This window comes from Macrobrachium nipponense, chromosome 24 (genome assembly GCF_015104395.2).
Source record: "Macrobrachium nipponense isolate FS-2020 chromosome 24, ASM1510439v2, whole genome shotgun sequence".
NCBI lineage: Eukaryota > Metazoa > Arthropoda > Malacostraca > Decapoda > Palaemonidae > Macrobrachium > Macrobrachium nipponense.
The window spans coordinates 15,429,701-15,450,283 of NC_061091.1; the positions used below are offsets into that span (position 1 = coordinate 15,429,701).

The following is a 20,583-nucleotide window of genomic DNA, read 5'->3' on the forward strand; positions in this document are numbered from 1 at the left end:
TTACCGTACCTCCATTCATATTCTCTCTCTCTTCCCTCTGACTTTCCACCCTCTCCTAACAATTGATTCATAATGCAACTACTTTGAGGTTTTCCTCCTGTTACACCTTTCAAACCTTTTGCCCTTCATTTCCGTGTCATGGCTGAATGACCTCATAGGTCCCAGTGTTTGGCCTTTGGCCTAAATTCTATATTCAATTCAGTTCAGTCCAAGTGAATTTCAGATTTTTATCTATTTTTTTATGCGGGGAAATGGTTAAGTCCATCATTTCGACAATTGAATATGAAAGACGGAACACGTGGAAAGGAAACTCTTTTACATATGTGGCATTTAAAAAAATTCTTAAAGCTGCCACGCAGATATAAAATTATATCAAACTACGTCTCTCTTGGTTTGGTGTTTTATTTTATTTTTCGATATTCGAGGATTACGCGTGGTCGAGACATTTCAGTTATCAGAATAACACATTACGCTCCTTCTGTATGAGATGCGTTGAAATAAATTAGTTTTATTTTGACGGGAAAGATAAGAAGATGCCTGGGAGGGATGGATAGACTGTGTGGAAGAGATTTTGCAAAGAAAGGTAATCGACCCCCTGGAAGGGAACGAATATTTGAAAAGAAAGTGTATGGGTGTTTGATGTGTCTTCTGTGTGGGTGTACAAGGCGACCTCTTTCATTATTTAGGTAGAACACGATTTCAGTGTTGGTTGACTTTAGAGATTCTGTTTTATCCTGTTTCCAGACCTCTTTTAATAACATATCCTGCCTGCCATAAATAACATCAATACAGGTTAACACCTGATGCAATTCCAGAAAACCTTTTCGTCAGAACAAAACAAAACAAAAGAAAAAAAAAACATTGACAAGCCTAGAGATTTTTGAATGTTCGGGAGACCTTTCCATCAGAGCAAAGTCAGTTATAAGTCTAGAGATTTATAAAAGTTCGGAAAACCTTTTTGTCAGAAAATATTAATTGATAGCTTGAAAAATTTCAAATGCTCGGAAACACTTTTCGTCTGAAAAACAAAATCGGTTATAAGCCTAAATAATTTTAAGATGTTGCATTGCAACTGACATATTTTCATGACATTTATTTTAGATATAATGTTCATAGTTCAAGACTAGAGGCCACACCATTTAACCCATGAATAATTCCTTGGACGCTATAATTTGGTCTGCACGACACCTGTTAGTTTCGGAGGAATTCTTGGTGCAGAATTCAAAGTTCCAACTTCCGTGACTCGAACGCCGATAATGCCATGTTGAAGTGGCCATGCAAAGTAAACAAGAGCAGCAAAGAGGGAAAGGATTTTACACCTAGACTGGAGCGTTCCTGGACAGCAAGGAAAACACTGCGCTATCGAACCTAGCGCCTACGTACATACCTTGTAAACGCACGAATAGCGCTTGAATGCAGAATTCATGCCAGATGCTTGTCTAGGGCTCTTGACGCTTCGAGTTGGCGAGAGGTGCCCGGAAACCAACAAGGAGATGTTGCGGTTTTGTCAGATTTTCCTCGCTGTGACAGAGATCGGGAGAAAAAGACATGACCTTGTAAACAAATACGTATATGTGTTCAATACTATATGTTCAACTTAGAAACAAATAACATCGATAGTTCTTTTTATCTATATATTTTTTTTTCTATCCATCTATCTGAGCGGAGGGAAATGAGAAGAGTGAAAACGAAGCAAAAATAGCTGTTTTAATTCGTTAAAGATCCGGGTTATTGTTACTGTTGAATGTGCGAAATATATATATGTTAATACTTAATATCCCTAACAGAGAAAGAGAGAAAAAGGAAAATAATAAATCGGCCTAGAGAAAGCTCATAGAGTCAGGTACGATAACGGCTGTCATACGTAGGCAGTTTGCTCAAAAAATATATTCCGATGTGAATGCCATTATATGAGATAAGGATTCAAGCAGTAGTATTTTAGAATTAATTGCCTGAAGCGTTTAGACTTGAAAGAGAGAGAGAGAAGAGAGAGAGAGAGAGAGAGAGAGAGAGAGAGATAAATCAGTCTGGGTTAAGATTTATTTCATGTGTGGTATTGGAAATTCAGATAGCCGGTTCTCGTGCCTGTGGGTTAGAACATCGATTTCGTCTTTATATATGATAATGTATTTACACCAACACACGCACACACGCATATATATACATTATATACATGTGTATGTGTGTGTGTGTTTGTTTGTTTGTTTTAATAACGACCCTGACTTCTGAACTTCCCAATTTCTTCACACGAAAATGGATACGATTGCCACTGCAAGCCTTAGGAATCCAGATGGGAAACACAGTATGAAGCCCTGCCATCCTTTCATTCGTGGACCCCTTGTTTGGGAGGGTAACCTTCCCTTAACCTACAGCATCTGGGTTGGAAACGTCAATTCTGCCGCTAGGACGGATCTGGCTCAGAGTCAGAATGGTTTAGGTTAACTTCACTTTAGCCTGCAATGCGTGAGTTCGAAATCTTCTGCGGAGGGTAGGTGTGATGGTAATTGCTTCCCAGCAAAGAAAGATAAAGGAAAGGAGGACGCATATTCGAGAAGTTCGGCAGCAAGGAGGCTTTCGCACTCGTATTGGAGGCGCCTGTTCTCGTGGCTGTTCTGGAATCGTCGGGCGTGTTGTGGAGCGCAACGAACGCCAATGTGTCGGGAGAAACGCAGCGAAATATGATGCAATACCTCGTCTAGATTCATCTAAGAAGTTCCGGAAATCTTGCGAGTCTGTGACGTTCGCCGTAGGCTCCGCCCCCTGAGTGCCGTATAAATACGATGGTCGTAGCAGGAGAGAGAGATATCGTAGAAGAGAGACACCTGTTAGTCACAGAGATATATCCTCAGTAAGAGCCACTGGTCAGAATATGAGTGAGAGATCAGCAGCAGAGATCGTCAGAGAGAGACTAGAGACGAAGGAACCGACGAAGAATCAAGAAAAGTTGTTCGAGAGTTGGTTGGATACCGGTCTAGTCGTCTTCAGGAGTGGACGTCCGTGTTATCTCGACGTCGAGCAGACTTCAAAGAAGAAAAGGTCCTGCAATACGGAGTTAAGAGGACGTCTGCAATCACCGTTTTCCTTTTGAGAAGCCATCCCTTCGAATTGCCAAATTGACTAGCAAGTATTTGAATTGCCTCACTGTTCCCCCAGTACATGCAGTGTAAGATTTTATCTTTTTATGTAAATAGGAGACACCATTCTGCATTTACCTATGTTAGTAAGCTTGTAAATAAACCTTTGTTGTGTTAGTTTCTTTCTATATTCGTATCCCCAGTTTCAACTGTTGGTGTTGAATTTTTTTTTTTTTTTTTCATTTATTTCATATCGAACCTGAAGCGGACCTCTTTCCAGAGGCCGTAACAGTAGGACTACTTCGTATGTTCCATCTCTGGATTATCAGGCTCGCAGTAAGAAACGCAGCTCAAAACGTGTTAGGAAATCTCGAAGTTATGAGTTTATCGGGGATAGTTACAAATACATATAAATCTAATAAAGATGTAAATATATATATATATATATATTATATATATATATATATATATATATATATGTATATATATCAATATCCTATATATACAAAATATATGTATATATATATATATATATATATAATATACTGGGGTATATATATATTATATATATTATATATAATATATATATATATATGTATATATAGAAAGGACAGGGTGACAAGGAGATAGCCGGTCATCAGGTGGATACTACATTTATTGCCGACGCGTTTCGTAACACATAGTTACATCATCAAGCTAAAAGAGAAACAACACAAATTAAAAATACATGAAACATAACTTTGACTATAAGAGTCTCAACAAATATAAAAAAAAACATACTTAAAACGAAAGCAATTTAAAAAGCACTTGCTAGACTAAAAAGTTGAAGACTGAGTGATTCGGAAAGAAGGGAGAAGCAGCGAAGAAAGCCGGTTCAACCCAGATACAACTGTACAGAGGAGGTGTGTGAGTTCAACTTGGGCACTAACTGCTTAATAAATAACGACTCTAATATAAGCTGTTCGTGTAAACGGCTTGTTTGGCCCAAGACAGAGAAGTCAGTATAATTGATGATGGTTTTACAAATTTTTGCATGATTTCTGATATTATGTGACTTTTAGCAATCGTTAAGTCGATCAACGTAATATATATATATATATATATATATATATATATATATATATATATATATATATATATATATATTTATATATGTATGTATGTATATGTATAAGTTTATATGATATATAATATATATTATATATATATATATATACATATATATATATACATATTTCTCTATATTTCAGATGCGCTACTGCGGACAGCGATCACAATGAAGGTTAGATTCGGCGCTGAAAAAACGTTTTTTTATTATTTCAAGAAATTGTAAAATAGTTAGGTCAACTGAAGAGAGAAATTGCCGTTATTTGTATAGTCACATTTTGTGTATGTATATAAATATATATATAGTATATACATGTGAGGGTAACTCAACCCTAGCACCATACGGCACCAGTGGGTGTTGGGATTGGGGAGGGCTTCCCTGGAAGGGGCTGGTTCTGCCCGTAAACTTAGTAACTAAATAAACTTGGCATAATTTCGGTATATATATGACTTACTGTCTGGTAAAGAATACTGTGAGGGCAAGACATTACTGGCAACAAAAGGGTTGGAGGTTGGGAAGGGGGTAACAATAGAGATAGATAGAGAGAGAGGAAAGGTGGAGGGGATGTTGAGGGAAAAAGAAAAAAGAGGGAGGGGGTGTAAAGGAAAAGAAAGAGGGAAAGAGTCAGGGAGGGTTGGAGAGAGAGAGAATGTTTATCGGTTGTCATTCGGAGTTATCCCGGGCAACTCCGGGTCGGTCAGCTAGTATATATGTATAAATAATTTATATATATATATATATATATATATATATATATATATATATATATATATATGAATGACTTGATCACGAAGTATATAAAACGTGATGCTATACATAAATAAAGTTTTTTTTTTTGCCACGAAGGAAAAAATGAAAAAGCGAGATAGCCGAGTACTTTCGGTCCTATTCGGACCCTTTACAGAGGCATACTGTAAAGGGTCCGAATAGGACCTGAAAGTACTCGGCTATCTCGCTTTTTCATTTTTTCCTTCGTGGCAAAAAAAAAAATTTATTTATACATATATATATATAAATATATATATATATATACTATATATATATATGTATATATATATATATATATATATATATATATATATATATATATATATATATAATCTCGACGTTCGAACGACTGGACTTGAAAAGGGCAAATATTTCTTTTCCTGATTGATGAGCAGTGAAATATTTAATCAATGGTACATAAATCTGTAGTCTTGAGTGCGATTCTCTCTCTCTCTCTCTCTCTCTCTCTTCTCTCTCTCTCTCTCATATACACACAGACCCAGTCGGTGATGGCTTGTTTGATGTGCAGAGAGAGATAAATCTTTCACTCTCAAACGATTGTCGCTTATTTGATTTACATCAATAAGATGAATCCAATTATGCAGCATCTGTGTCGCCTTTAAAGTAATATAGCATATAGATTCGATATTCTCTGATTTGTTTTATTGTTTTTTTTTTTGCGTCTTATCCTTTGAGGATTTCCCTTTGAAAGACTCAAAAATGATTTCGAGTCGTTAATGGGCGGACTCATTATTGGCTCTTAGGTCTTAGCTGGAACAACAAAGGAAGACCACCATTCCCCAAAGAAAGACCTTTCTTGTAATGGCCTCCTAAAGGTGGTGTCCTGTGCAGTGATTCTAGCGGCCATAGCATTTGCTTTACTCTAGCCATACACGTGTTGGATTTAAGGGCAGTTGCAATATGTACAAACTCCTAAAATATGTTGCAATTCAATGCCGAGGTCGATTTATTGTTGGTTGAAAGGATGATTGGTATATAGGATTAGAATCGATTCCCTCTCATACGTGATAGGAGTGCACGCATGCGCAGAATATATATATATATATATATATATATATATATATATATATATATATATATATATATATATATATATATATATATATATATATATATATATATATATATATATATATATATATATATATATATATATATAGATATAATATATATATATATATATATATATATATATATATATATAATACTATGCATAATGTTTTAGCTGTGCTACTTTCATTAGGAACACACTCCAATTACCTACCCGCAAAAGTAACCGTGTGCAAGTATATATATATATATATATATATATATATATATATATATATATATATATATATATATATATATATACATATAAATATATGTATGTCTGTATGTATAAAGTATTTTCAAATTCAAGAGACCGCCAACACTCACATAAGTTAAATATAGCACCATTACTACACACTGAAACGAATTACCAGCGAGCCTCGACAAACTCCTGATACTTTCATAGTACAGATTTGAGTGCTCGTGTCTGACAGCCATTAAGTATCGTAAGGTAAACGATTGTGAAGCCCACTTTAAAAGTTGAGCTCTACGTAATACCAGCCTCGTGATTTTCATCTGTTTGCTCTGTCAAGTGTCAGTGATGGATGGATAACCTTGAAGAGAGGTCAGTAGTGAGGACCTGGGGCATTTTTAGCGCATATATGGCGATCGGTAGAGAATGTTTAAAGTTTTCAGATTTTGACTTATTAATGAGTTTGGCTAAAGTTGGTTTCTAAAGTGATTATTCTTGTCATTGTAATCAGTCTTGTACAAGTAAATATTAGTGTTATGCTTTCTTGTAGCCATGTATGCAGGAGTTGTAATTATTACTGGAAAACTGTGCCTGTCCATGACATTTTTAGGTTCCTCTGCTGTAGGTTTTATCAGCTTAATTAAAATGAATCTTTTAGGCAAAAAAAAAAAAAAAAAAAAACCAACCTTAATTCACTTTTTTTTTCTTTTTTTAGCCTGTAAATGATTCTGTATATTCGAGTACTTTTTCTGGCCTTCCGTCTCCAACTTAAATGACGAAAAAATATAGAATATGTTTGATAAGATAGGAACGAGGAAACTGATCGTATATAAAGAAACAGTGGAATGATTTCCATCTGGTTTATATCGTCACCATAATTGCAATATTATTCTTTCCGGAAATACAAAGTCTGGTGAGTTCTTTGTCTTCTAGACAAAGTAGCTTGGGTGGTCAGTCATAAACACACGACGACAACCTGTCTAATATATGACAAGCAGATTGTAAACAAGTCAGCGACTGTTCGTGGAGAACGAACCTTTGGCTAATACTGGGTACTGATGAGAACTAGCAGCAAGTAACTGGAATGTGGGCGTATCCTTGGCCAGGATTGATATTTGATGAGTGGCAATTGCTTCCCCTGTGGTAGGGTTGTACGAATACTACCACCATAGGCCCACCGCCAGTAACTGTGGAAACTGATGCTTTGCAGCCTTACTTTTTAGTAAAAGGCTAAACCCACCACCAATAACTGTGGAAACTGCAGTCTTGCAGTCTTACTTTTTAGTAAAAGGCTAGTCCCACTGCCAATAACTGTGGAAACTGTAGCCTTGCAGTCTTGCTTTTTAGTAAAAGGCTAGTCCCACCGCTAATAACTGTGGAAATTGTAGCCTTGCAGCCTTACTTTTTAGTAAAAGGCTAAACCCACCACCAATAACTGTGGAAACTGCAGTCTTACAGTCTTACTTTTTAGTAAAAGGCTAGTCCCACTGCCAATAACTGTGGAAACTGTAGCCTTGCAGTCTTGCTTTTTAGTAAAAGGCTAGTCCCACTGCCAATAACTGTGGAAACTGTAGCCTTGCAGTCTTACTTTTTAGTAAAAGGCTAGTCCCACTGCCAATAACTGTGGAAACGGCTGCCTTTCCAGGTGGCCTTTTAGTCAAAGGCGAGGCCCATCGCCAGTAACTGTGGTTGATGACAGCAAGGGCATGCAGTCGTAAAAACCCCGTTGCCAAACAATAAACCATGCCTGATGCATACAGTGGAGATGGGCGCATCAGGCAACCGTCCCCTGAATGTAGGGATAACGGAGGGAAAGAAGAAGATTGTTTCGCTCGCCCTTTTATCCGTATTCTGCCGAGGTTTTATTTTGTCTCTGCCCATAACCATTGATGCCATTCGCCAGCTTCCTACAAAATTGTGGAAAGGTCCCCTCGACTGCATTATGGATGCTAATGCCCCCAAGTTTGAAAGAGCTTTTAATGCTAATTGGAAGCGCCGTGTTCTTATCCTGAATATTTATGACGTTTTTCAACTGCAGCTGCTTTACGTGTATGATGATTTGTACGAGGCCATTTTTTTTTCTCTAGGCTCCGTTTTTCAACTTTTCTATTTATGGCTTGATATTCCGTTTAGCGGCAGCTTTACACGATTTTAATAACGTTGGTGTTTTTTTATATTTAGGCAAAGGAGTAGATATTATTAATATATAAGCCACGTCTACAGACAGTCCAGTAAATACGTAGACATTCAGAATATGGAGACTGAAGACGTGACTGAAAAACAAAGAATGTCCATGAAAAGAAAGAAGTCACTCACTGAAAGATAGATTGGAAAAAAACCCCGAATGGGGCCATACAATCTGACAGATAAAAGGCAGCAAGGAGAATAGGCGGGCGAGAAAAAAAAAAGAGAAAAAAAAAGAAATAGAAAAAGGAGAGAAGAAGAAGAGAAGGAGGAGGAGGAGGAAGAGAATTAGCCGCAGAAATGGCGGATTTACATCTGGCAAACTCATTACACGGAAGTATGATTGCTTGCAAGGATGAAGAAAACGGGAAGTATGATTGCCTGCAAGGATGAAGAAAACGGGACGAAAAATGCACCGCCGAGGGAGATAAGCAAGGACTCTCAAGAGTCCATCTGTCACCGGCATATGACTCGCTCGGCGAATTATCCTCATTTCAAAGGGGCTGTGGCCCCTGCTGCTCCTCCCGCCCCATCTTTAAGAGTAAAAAAAAATTATTTTGTTTTGTTTGTTGTTTTTTTTTTTTTTGCGATTTATTTTGCCGATTATTTTCGCCGTCTAATGAGCTGGCTTTAATGTAAATTGACTTAAAATATTTTTTTTTTTATTATTAATTTTTATATTTTTTGTCTGGGGAGGGATATTTACTTCACCGTCTAATGATCTAGCCTTAATGTATATGGACATAGAAATATTTTTTTTATTTATATTTAAAATTATGTTTATATATATATATATATATATATATATATATATATATATATATATATATATATATATATATATATTGTTGAATGTTAGAATTTAACATTTTTATCTGTTTTTATCTCCCTTTATTTTGTTTATCTGCGTATTTCTTTATTTATTTTTGCGATTCACTTCGCCGTCATATGACCCGGTCCTAATGTTTTGGACATTTGCTGTAGACTGTTTGTTGAATATTGGACTTTTGCATCAGTTTCATAAGTTAAACCTAGAAATGGAAACAGTAACCTAAGTTATGTCGTTTTGTTGTGGTCCTCTTGTTCGCGCGACCCTTAAGTATAATGTCTGTTAAAGTTGAAATTTTATATACGCACGTTTCACTACCAGATCCTGTGTATGCTAAAATGGGGTACACACATTGAATATACATCACATTCTTATGTTTTGTAATATATATATATATATATATATATATATATATATATATAAATATATATATGTGTGTGTGTATGTATACTCATATATAAATATATATATATATATATATATATATATATATATATATATATATATATATATATGTATGTATGTATTATATGTATATGTATTCGTATTTGATTATCTTTGGCCGCTTCACTTTCTCTGACTGATGTCCACATGAATACGCAAGAAGTCAATGCAGAATATATATATATATATATATATATTATATATATATATATATATATATATATATATATATATATATATATATATATATATATATATATATATATATATATATATATATATATATATATATATATATGTATATATTATATTGCAGAAATATGCTTATATATAAATGCATAGTTACAGCACAGAGAAACAATAAACTCACAAGGGAATGAGCACATACGATTCGTGCTCAGGACATTGTAAAAGCTGATATATCACCATGCATATTTGAAGGTAATCCGACCCGCTTAAAGTAGATGTTTCGAGGGAAACTCGGCCAGTACGAAACGACGAAGGGCCTGGAAATATTATCAAAAAACTATGAAGCATAACATGAAACGAAGAGGAGAGAGGGCGCCTCTCTCTCTCTCTCTCTCTCTCTCTCTCTCTCTCTCTCTCTCTCTCTCCTCTCTCTCTCTCTCTCTCTGTGGAATAATCCTCCTAAAAAGATACCTGGTACTTGCAAACCGCAAGGTTTAACAAGCCTTCCTCTTTCTGAACCTTCATTAATAAGAATTGGCGCTGCGATTTTTCCAGAGAAATGGGAAATAAGTATTTTCTTTTTTTATTATTATTTTTGATTCATTCTTATTTGACGTAGTTTCTTTATTAGATGAATACCTTATCACCTTGCGGCTCTCTTGTAGTTGTGTCATAGAAAAACAATATTTTACCGATGACAACCAGAAAAAACAACTTATTATTTACTGATGCCCCCCTGTAAACTTTGAGTTTGGAAATGTTTATTGGAAATGTTTATTACAAAGAAGTTTGGTATGCCTTTTTTTCCCTTCATTTGTCATACCGGGAATCCCTCTTGGAACGGGATATTCGTTTTTTTTATTATCAATGCGTCCCCGGTTTTCGAAAACAAATTGGTGTTTTGAAGAAATTTAGGCGTGCCTTTTAAATTCTTATGTTTTTTTTTTTTTTTGGCTTTATCTTATGGTTTGCTTCATATGATCGGAACATATTTCATATACATTAGATTTGTTTACGGTTGCTTTCTCCTCCAATACGTATTTCGTATCACCTAATAATTTAGATTTTTTTATTTTTTCATTTGAATTTTGTCCGTACGTCGTGTTTGGCTGGAGGCTTTTATGCAGTCTCCCAATTACAGTACAAGACTTGAGGACAGATCCGGTTTTATTGCCCAGTTAACAAGAGCATTTTATACCGTGGAATCGGAAAGAGCATCCTTTTCATTATTGCTTCCGTATCGCCTATCTATTTCAGATAGCTCCTAGTTTTCGAAAAAAGATTTCCACGATACTCAGAACTTTAACAATATCCGAAAGCAGTCGGTAAAGATTTCCACGGTACCCTGGACGTTAACAATATCCGAAAGTAGTCGGTGAAGATTTCCACGATACCCTTAACGTTAACGATACCCGAAAGCAATAAAAAAAAAGATTTCCACGATACCCTGGACGTTAACGATACTCGAAAGCAGTCGGTAAAGATTTCCACGATACCCTGGACGTTAACGATACCCGAAAGCAGTAGGTAAGGTTTCCACGGTACCCTGAACGTTAACGATACTCGAAAGTAGTCGGTAAAGATTTCCACGGTACCCTGAGCGTTAACGATACTCGAAAGTAATAAAAAAAAGATTTCCACGATACCCTGGACGTTAACGATACTCGAAAGCAATAAAAAGAGATTTCCACGATACCCTGAACATTAACGATACCCGAAAGCAGTCGGAAAAGATTTCCCCGATACCCTGAACATTAACGATACCCGAAAGCAATAAAAAGAGATTTCCACGATACCCTGAACATTAACGATACCCGAAAGTAATAAAAAGAGATTTCCACGATACCCTGAACATTAACGATACCCGAAAGCAGTCGGAAAAGATTTCCACGATACCCTGAACATTAACGATACCCGAAAGCAGTCGGAAAAGATTTCCACGATACCCTGAACATTAACGATACCCGAAAGCAGTCGGAAAAGGTTTCCACGATACCCTGAACATTAACGATCCCCGAAAGCAGTCGGAAAAGGTTTCCACGATACCCTGAACATTAACGATACCCGAAAGCAGTCGGAAAAGATTTCCACGATACCCTGAACATTAACGATACCCGAAAGCAGTCGGAAAAGATTTCCACGATACCCTGAACATTAACGATACCCGAAAGCAATAACAAGAGATTTCCACGATACCCTGAACATTAACGATACCCGAAAGCAGTCGGAAAGGGTTTCCACGATACCCTGAACATTAACGATACCCGAAAGCAATAAAAAGAGATTTCCACGATACCCTGAACATTAATGATACCCGAAAGCCAGTCGGAAAAAGGTTCCACGATACCCTGAACATTAACGATACCCGAAAGCAATAAAAATAAAAGGAAGCAATTCCACGATATCTTGAACATTAACGATACCACGAAAGCAGTCGGGAAAAGATTTGTCCACGCTACCATGAACATTAACGCTTAACCCGGAAAGCAGTCTGGAAAAGATTTCCACGCTACCCTGAACATTAACGATACACTAAAGCAGTCGGAAAAGATTTCCACGATACCCTGAACATTAACGATACCCGAAAGCAATAAAAAGAGATTTCCACGATACCCTGAACATTAACGATACCCGAAAGCAGTCGGAAAAGATTTCCACGATACCCTGAACGTTAACGATACCCGAAAGCAGTCGGAAAAGATTTCCACGATGCCCTGGACATTAACGATACCCGAAAGCAGTCGGAAAAGATTTCCACGATACCCTGGACATTAACGATACCCGAAAGCAATAAAAAGAGATTTCCATGATACCCTGGACATTAACGATACCCGAAAGCAGTCGGAAAAGATTTCCACGATACCCTGGACATTAACGATACCCGAAAGCAGTCGGAAAAGATTTCCACGATACCCTAGACGTCAGCAACATCCGAAGGCCTGTCTGAAGACTCCCCGAGAGAAATGACATCGATGCGACGCAAGAAGTATGAAATGCCATTAACGAATTTTTTTTTTTTTTTTAGCTCTGCCGAGGTCTTATTCATTTCTGAGCAGTGCAGTTCCGCCTCTCGTTCGCAGAAGGAGGAGATTTACGTCTGGTGTCATCCTTGCCTCGCGCCCTCCAGCAGGAAGCGAGCGGAGACCGCCTCTCCTGCGAGGCCAATTTCCGCCGAGGTATTGCACGATCTTATCCCTCAGCAGCTTTGTTCAGGAGGAAAGGTTTGTCTTCATGTGCAGTCTTTGAGAGATTTCAGCAGCAGCATTCCAAGAATTAAGTCTGTTAGGGGGTGGGAGGGGGGATGATTTCGTTTTGATGGTTGCATTGAGGCCACTGGTTGTTAACCTGGGGGGCGTCATCAATTTCCAAGAGGGGCGCGAGCCCTATGGAAAAGTTAAAAATTCTCTCGTTATATTCGTTATTCTCTTAACAAGAGTTACTAAGAAGCAGAGTCGAATGTCTCACTAATTCATTCCCAAAAGAATAAAAACACCCCTTCTCTTTCTCCTTTTTTTTTTTTCCTTTAAATCTGGGAGGAAATTTTACTCATAGATACATGTGTGGGGGGGGGGGGGGGGGGACGTGGAGGAAAGGACCACCTCTTATACACCGCTGAGGTGGTGTAAGGTAAGCAGGTTTTCAAAGAATAATGGGAGTAATATATTTCACATCAGCGCCTTAGTCTCTTTTCAGACTTAGTTACTGAGGATTCTTCTTGAAGATGTATTAATGTATAGTTGCAATTTTCAACGAAATAATTTTAAAGAATATCTGCACTGAGGTATAACCTCTTAGAAATGGGGATTACATTCGGCGAAGGCTTGGTATTCAAGTACATAAATGGATTTTTATATGTTCTGAGACGATTACTAGACGTATAAGTAATGCCTGAATGTTTTGACATTTTTTCAGAAATCATGAGCTTTCTCGAAAAATGTTCCCCCTATTATTAGATCGACTAACCCATTTATGAACACCAACTCTCCATTTTTCTTACGCTTCTTGTTCTTCCATTGATCCATCAATTAGCGACTCGCACTTCCATCCCTTTGTCAATCTTTTTCACCCACTTACTACCCTACTTTCACTGATATGTTTATAGAGTACTAGCTGACCAACCCGGGGTCGTGAATGACAACCGAAAAACTCTCTCTCTCTCTCTCTCTCTCTCATTCCTGTTAAGATAGTTGCTTCAGTTACATTGCCCAGCGTTTTATATTTCACCACTTCTCTCCCCAGATCCCAAAACATTAGTGAAGGTCGTAATTTTAGCTTGAATTATTCAAGGCAAAAGAATATTATCATCTTTGATGTTTGTGTGTGTGTGTGTGTGTGCAGCCAATCCCATGCTTGTTTATAGAAATCAGTCCCCCCTCCGCTTACTCGCCCATCGATCATCTTTAAGGTGAATTTAGAATAATAGCTGTACTTAGCGTGATTATGAAGGATCGAAAATGTATAGGCATAGTGACATATTCGAGCGCCCCAGTCATTATAGCGGGCCGATTAGAGTTGGGCCATATTCCAAGCATTTCTGAGCCAAGACGTTTATATGCAGTCTCCCTTTGTATTATTATGAGCGCGCTGACACACACACACACACACACACACACAAACCCAATGATGATTGACATGCTCTTCTTTCTAACGGAAGCCCGATTTCAAATCTCAAGCGAAGACAGAGCGATGTGGGCATTTTCCCTTAAAACACCCTTGCGTTCGCTTAATTGAAAAGTGGTATAGGTATCCGGTTGCCCATCGACTGAGGTGGGCATTAGCCGTTTAGAAACGGGCGTGTGGCTAGCAAGTTCATCCCTGAATGCTACCTGATAAACGAACGGAAGGGCAGGGCAGCTTTTACCGCCTGTTTTCTGAAAGGGGTGAAATATATATATATATATATATATATATATATATATATATATATATATATATATATATATATATATATATATATATGTGTGTGTGTGTGTGTGTGTGTGTGTGTGTGGTATAGAATATATAAAAGGAAATTTTTGTGTGTGAACTCATTTGTTTCATCTATCGGTACGGCAAAATATTTTGTCTTTCTGCCTTTGTCTACCAAACATATTTTTTTAAGGTTTTTTAAATTCTGTAGCGATAAAAATGTGCTATTTGCCCACGCTAACGTAGAATAAATACACATTATTTATTTTAGGTAACCAAAAAATGCATCGTATAATTTCTATCAGCAACGAATTAACAAGATTAATTTTAGCAATATATAAGAGCAGGTTATATTTATTCATTTTGGTCCTGGACGAAATCTCATTTAAATTTAAATGTTTTAATACGACGGCCTGTTTTCCGCAAATGAATTTAATGTCAGTACCGTCCTTGAGGCGAAAGGAATCATTTTCTGTAATGTTGCTCTGACGTTGCATTTAATGCAAAGGCAATTGAGGTTGTTCTCGTAATCTATTTACTATTTTCAAATGAACCGAATGTTCGAAGCTGATACCTATTCATATAACTACCCAACCGAATCGACCTTTTATGTAAGGAACGGTGAACTTTTTTTTTATAGTGATTTATATGACAAATTAATAAGTAAAAAAAAAAAAAAAAAAAGATGGTTTAACTGACATGGACTGGCTCCTTAACCATAGAATACTGAACTGTAATGCCAGATACCTCTTCAAAAATTAATAAATATTTAAAAAAATCTTTTAAAAAAATATAAAAGATGAGTTATTTGCCATGGACTGGTTACTTAACGGTAGAATACTGAACTGTAATGGCACGTACCTCTTATATATTTGGAATTTCCGTTTTTTCTTGATCATCGATAACGTCTGCATTTAACGGTATAAGTTGCAGAAGCCATTCCCGCTGTACCCGTAGAATATCACTGTAACCCGCTGTCAATATCTGAAGCAGAGAAAGAGGAAGATTTCCATAAATTTTCTATCGAACTTCGATGCGAACTCAGTGTTTTTTTTTTTTTTTTTTTTTTTTTTTTTTTTTTTTTTTGTATAGGCGCGTTCCCTGTACCGCGGCTCAGACGACTGTAGCCGCTAGACTTATAGTACAGTCGTCGCGCGGCTCACAGTTTGTACTTGTTGTCGTTATATAAAATGGCACCGTCCGTTTGAGCTGCGGCACTGGAAACGCACCTTAAAAGATGGTCCGTAAGTCACTGCGGTTCGGGATCCTCAACAGCAAGTGACTCCAACTGTCCCTGTTCAACCTCTTGTTGCTACAGCCGCCGACTGCGTGTATGCACTTATGGCTACGCAAACAAGGCTGCTGGCTGCCTCTGTTCCTTTTTTTTTTTTTTCTTCTTCTTTCTTCTTTTAACTGGATTTTCTTATTGACACGACATTTAGCGCGAGTATGGGTTCGACTCCGCTAAAACCTCATATTATTGCTATCCATTCTGGAACGTGGTGGAGTCGATACCGTTATTTCCATGAACAAACACGAGACATTTAAAAGGTTGCCTCATATATATAAAACCGAGCTTTGGCACGGAATTACGTCGCGTGGATCCGTGGAGAGAGAGAGAGAGAGAGAGAGAGGTCGAAAAGCTTTATGCATGATTATATCTTAGCCTGGACTTGGTGCTTTATATTACAGAGAGAGAGAGAGAGAGAGAGAGAGAGAGAGAGAGAGAGGTCGAAAAGCCTTATGCATGATTATTTCTGAGCCTGGACTTGGAACCTTATATTACAGAGAGAGAGAGAGAGAGAGAGAGAGAGAGAGAGAGAGAGAGAGAGAGAGAAGAGGTCGACAAAGCCTTATGCATGATTATTCTTAGTCCTGGACTTGGGGAGCTTTATATTCAGAGAGAGAGAGAGAGAGAGAGAGAGAGAGAGAGAGAGAGAGAGAGGTCGAAAAGCCTTATGCATGATTATTTCTGAGCCTGGACTTGGAACATTATATTACAGAGAGAGAGAGAGAGAGAGAGAGAGAGAGAGAGAGAGAGATCGAAAAGCCTTATGCATGATTATTTCTGAGCCTGGACTTGGAACCTTATATTACAGAGAGACAGAGACAGAGAGAGAGACCTTACCTTACAGACCTTACATCTTGTTAGGGTTGCCCCAGGTCCCTCAGTTTGAGGCACCTCTAATGTTTACCAGAGAGTTGCTAGTACATCTTCCGGCATATTTTGCATCTTCCAATCTTAGATGGTCTGGGATGCAGCTTAGATATTTGTCGAGCTTATTCTTAAACACATCTACGCTCACTCCTGATATATTCCTCAGATGAGCTGGCAACGCATTGAATAGACGCTGCATTATCGATGCTGGTGCGTAGTGGATTAATGTCCTGTGTGCTTTCCTTATTTTTCCAGGTATTGTTTTGGGCACTATTAATCTACCTCTGCTTGCTCTTTCTGATATTTTTAGCTCCATGATGTTTTCGGCAATTTCTTCTATTTGTTTCCATGACTGAATTATATCATGTAGCGTTCTCTTCTCCTTTCTAGACTATATAATTTTAAGGATTGTAGTCTTTCCCAGTAGTCAAGATCCTTAACTTCTTCTATTCTAGCTGTAAAGGATCTTTGTACACTATCTATTTGTGCAATATCCTTTTGATAGTGTGGGTACCATATCATATTGCAATATTCAACGTGGGACTACGAAACATGTCTTATAAAGCATAAACATTGCGTTCAGCTTTGCTTGTTTGAAGTGCCTTATTAACATTCCCATTTTTTGCTTTACATTTTTGTTTTGCCAATAGAATTGCTATTTGATCATTGCATAACATGTTCCTATTCAACATCACACCAAGGTCTTTAACTGCTTCCTTATTTGTGATTGTCTCATTATTAGGTACCCTATATGCATACAGCTTTCCTTCTCTGTCTCCATAATTTATTGATTCAAATTTATCAAAGTTAAATACCATCGTATTTACCTCTGCCCAATCATATACTCTGTTAAGGTCTCTTTGTAGCGCGTTCCTATCTCATCACTAGTAATTTCTCTACTTATTCTTGTGTCATCGGCGAAACTACTCACTACAAATACTTAACATTACTGTCTAGTTGTCTGCAAATCAATAATAACAAACAGTAATGCAGCTAACACCGTACCTTGTGGCACACCAGCTATTACCTTAGCTTCATCCGATTTCTCATCGTTTGCAATAACTATCTGTTTTCTGTTGTGTAAAAATTCTTTTAACCATCATCCTACGTTATCCACTATATTATGTTTTCTAATTTTCTTCGCTAATATATTATGGTCTACCTTGTCAAAAGCTTTTGCAAAGTCTAGATAAACCACATCTGTTTCATTTCTGCTTTTCATATTGTTGTATATGTTCTCACGGTGGACTAACAGTTGGGTTTGTGCACTTTTTCCGGGTACAAAACCATGTTGGCCTATATTAAACAAATTATTTTTTTATTAAATGTTTCATAATATTTTTCTTCATTACCCTTTCATACGCTTTCATAATATGTGATGTTAGACTCTCAGGCCTATAATTACTTGCCTCTAGTCATGATCCACTTTTGAAAGTATGGGTAATATATGCTAATTTGTGCTCATCATAAATCTTGCCTATATCTACACTTTGTCTTAATAATATTGCAAGTGGCTTTGCGCTAGAATGAACTACTTTCTTTAACAAAATAGCAGGGACACCATCAGGCCCTGCTGCAGCTCCATTTTTAATTTCATTAATAGCCTGCACAATATCAGCTTCATTAATATCTATGTCTGCTAAATATTCACTATTTTCATCCCTTACTTCTATATCATTATCTTCATTATCAATTCTAGGGGTGAATTCTCTCTTATATCCTTCTGCCAATATGTTCATATATTCTTTTCATCATTCGTTAATCTCCCTTCAATTCTTAGAGGGCCTATTTCTATTCTTCTTTTATTCATCTTTTTCATATACGAGTACAATAGTTTGGGGTTTTGCTTGATATTTACTAGGGTTTTTTCTTCCAAGTCGCGTTTTTCATTTTCTTTTGATTGTATAATCTTTTGTTCTGCATTTTCTGTCTTACGTTTTAGTTCGATCACTTTCCATGCATTTTTTTCTTTTGCAAGACCTTTTTTCCACTTTCTGATTTTCTGGAACAAGATCCTTCTGTCTCTTGGTATGCATGACTAATGTTTACTTTTCTTCTTCGGTATATATTTATCCACTATTTTCTCTAATGTTTTATATAATATCTCCGTATTTACCTATATATCATCACTTACGAAAATGTTATCCCAATCTTTGTTTAATTCTTCATTTATTTCTGACCATTTTATATTTTTACTGTAGAAGTTGTATTTTCCATATCCTTCCCACTTTTTCATTTCTTGCTTATCTCTGTGTTCACTTGCTTTGGAATGGACTGTTAATTCTATGACATTATGGTCTGAAATACTCGCATTATAAACTATTATTTCTTTAACATAATTCACCTCGTTCACAATTACTAGGTCTAAAGTATTTTCCTTTCTTGTTGGCAGGTGATTTATTTGTTGAATGTTGTATTCTAGTAGCATATCTAATAGCTTTTCGAATTGCCCTTTATCTTCTGCACCATTGTTACTCTCTTTTTTATATGTATAACTACAACCACAATCTCCTATTCGTTATTTCCAGTCTACGAAAGGAAAGTTAAAGTCTCCGGATAGGAGAATAGTCCAGTCCTTGTGATTTCTACATATATCATCCAATTATTCTATTATTGTGTCAAACTCTTTAGTATTAGGGGGTCTATATATTACTATGTTCATTAATTTTTCTGTTTCAAATTCTACCGCTATTAGTTCACATTCTGAGTTACTGATATTTTCCTCATAATTTTTTATTTTTTCCTTGTTTTTTGTCTTTCCCGAATATCCCTCACGGGTTCCCCCTTTGATTCCATATTTTTTCTATCTGATCTATAAGTTTGGAACCTTTTATTTGATCGTCATTATCAGTCTCTTGGGAATACCAGATTTCACTTCTATTCATAATATCTATTTTCTTTTCAATTTGGGTTAGTTCTTCTAAGTACTCTATTTTTCTTTTTGAATTACTCGTAACTAAACCCTGCGCATTCATCACCATGATGGTTTGCATGTTATCTCCTTCATTTAATATGGGTAATAATAAGGATTTTCCCATGTCTCTTTCCTGTTCTGGTATGTTGTTCTTTTCTCCATTTCCAGAAATTCTGACATTAAAAAATCCAACTTTTCCATAATATTTGATCTTCCTTCATCATAATTATTCATTTTGTGTCTGAATCTGCAATTTTCTCCGTATCTGCAATATCCCCTACCATCGTACATACAGTATTTATCTCTTGAGCTGTAGTATCTTGGAGCAGAGGCTTGGAAATTCTTTGCTGACACTCCATATCGCAGTGATGGCCTGCTTTTTTCCTTCACCTTATGTTCTTTGTTCCTCTCTTTATTTGTTTCTTTCCTATTTTGGATTTTATTATTTAATTGATTATTTAACTGATTTTGATTCATGGCTACAGGGTGCATATATTTATATTTTTTGTCGAACTTACATCCTTTACCTTCTTTTAGGTTTTTGCATATTTTTGGATGTAGATCTCTGCAATCACCCTCATAGCCGTCTAGGTATGCACATTTACCATAGATTTCATGGTTGTGACATACCTTGGGATGTTTGTAGTAACATCTTTCTCCAAATCTGCAATTCCCTCTTTTCAAAAGGGTGCAGACTTTGT

General features: G+C 36.7%; 1 protein-coding gene across 1 annotated transcript in view; it reads right to left on the reverse strand.

Moving 5' to 3' along the window:
- Window positions 1–15,793, reverse strand: part of LOC135205854 (uncharacterized) — a 29,920-nt gene extending 14,127 nt beyond the window's left edge. Inside the window, exons 1-2 of the mRNA XM_064237107.1 lie at window positions 15,672–15,793; window positions 1,388–1,521 (exon numbers count right to left, since the gene is read on the reverse strand). Coding sequence (XP_064093177.1) covers window positions 1,388–1,426 — 39 coding nt within the window. The 5' untranslated portion in view covers window positions 1,427–1,521; window positions 15,672–15,793. The remainder of the gene's footprint in view (window positions 1–1,387; window positions 1,522–15,671) is intronic.
- Between the last annotated feature and the right edge of the window lie 4,790 nt (window positions 15,794–20,583).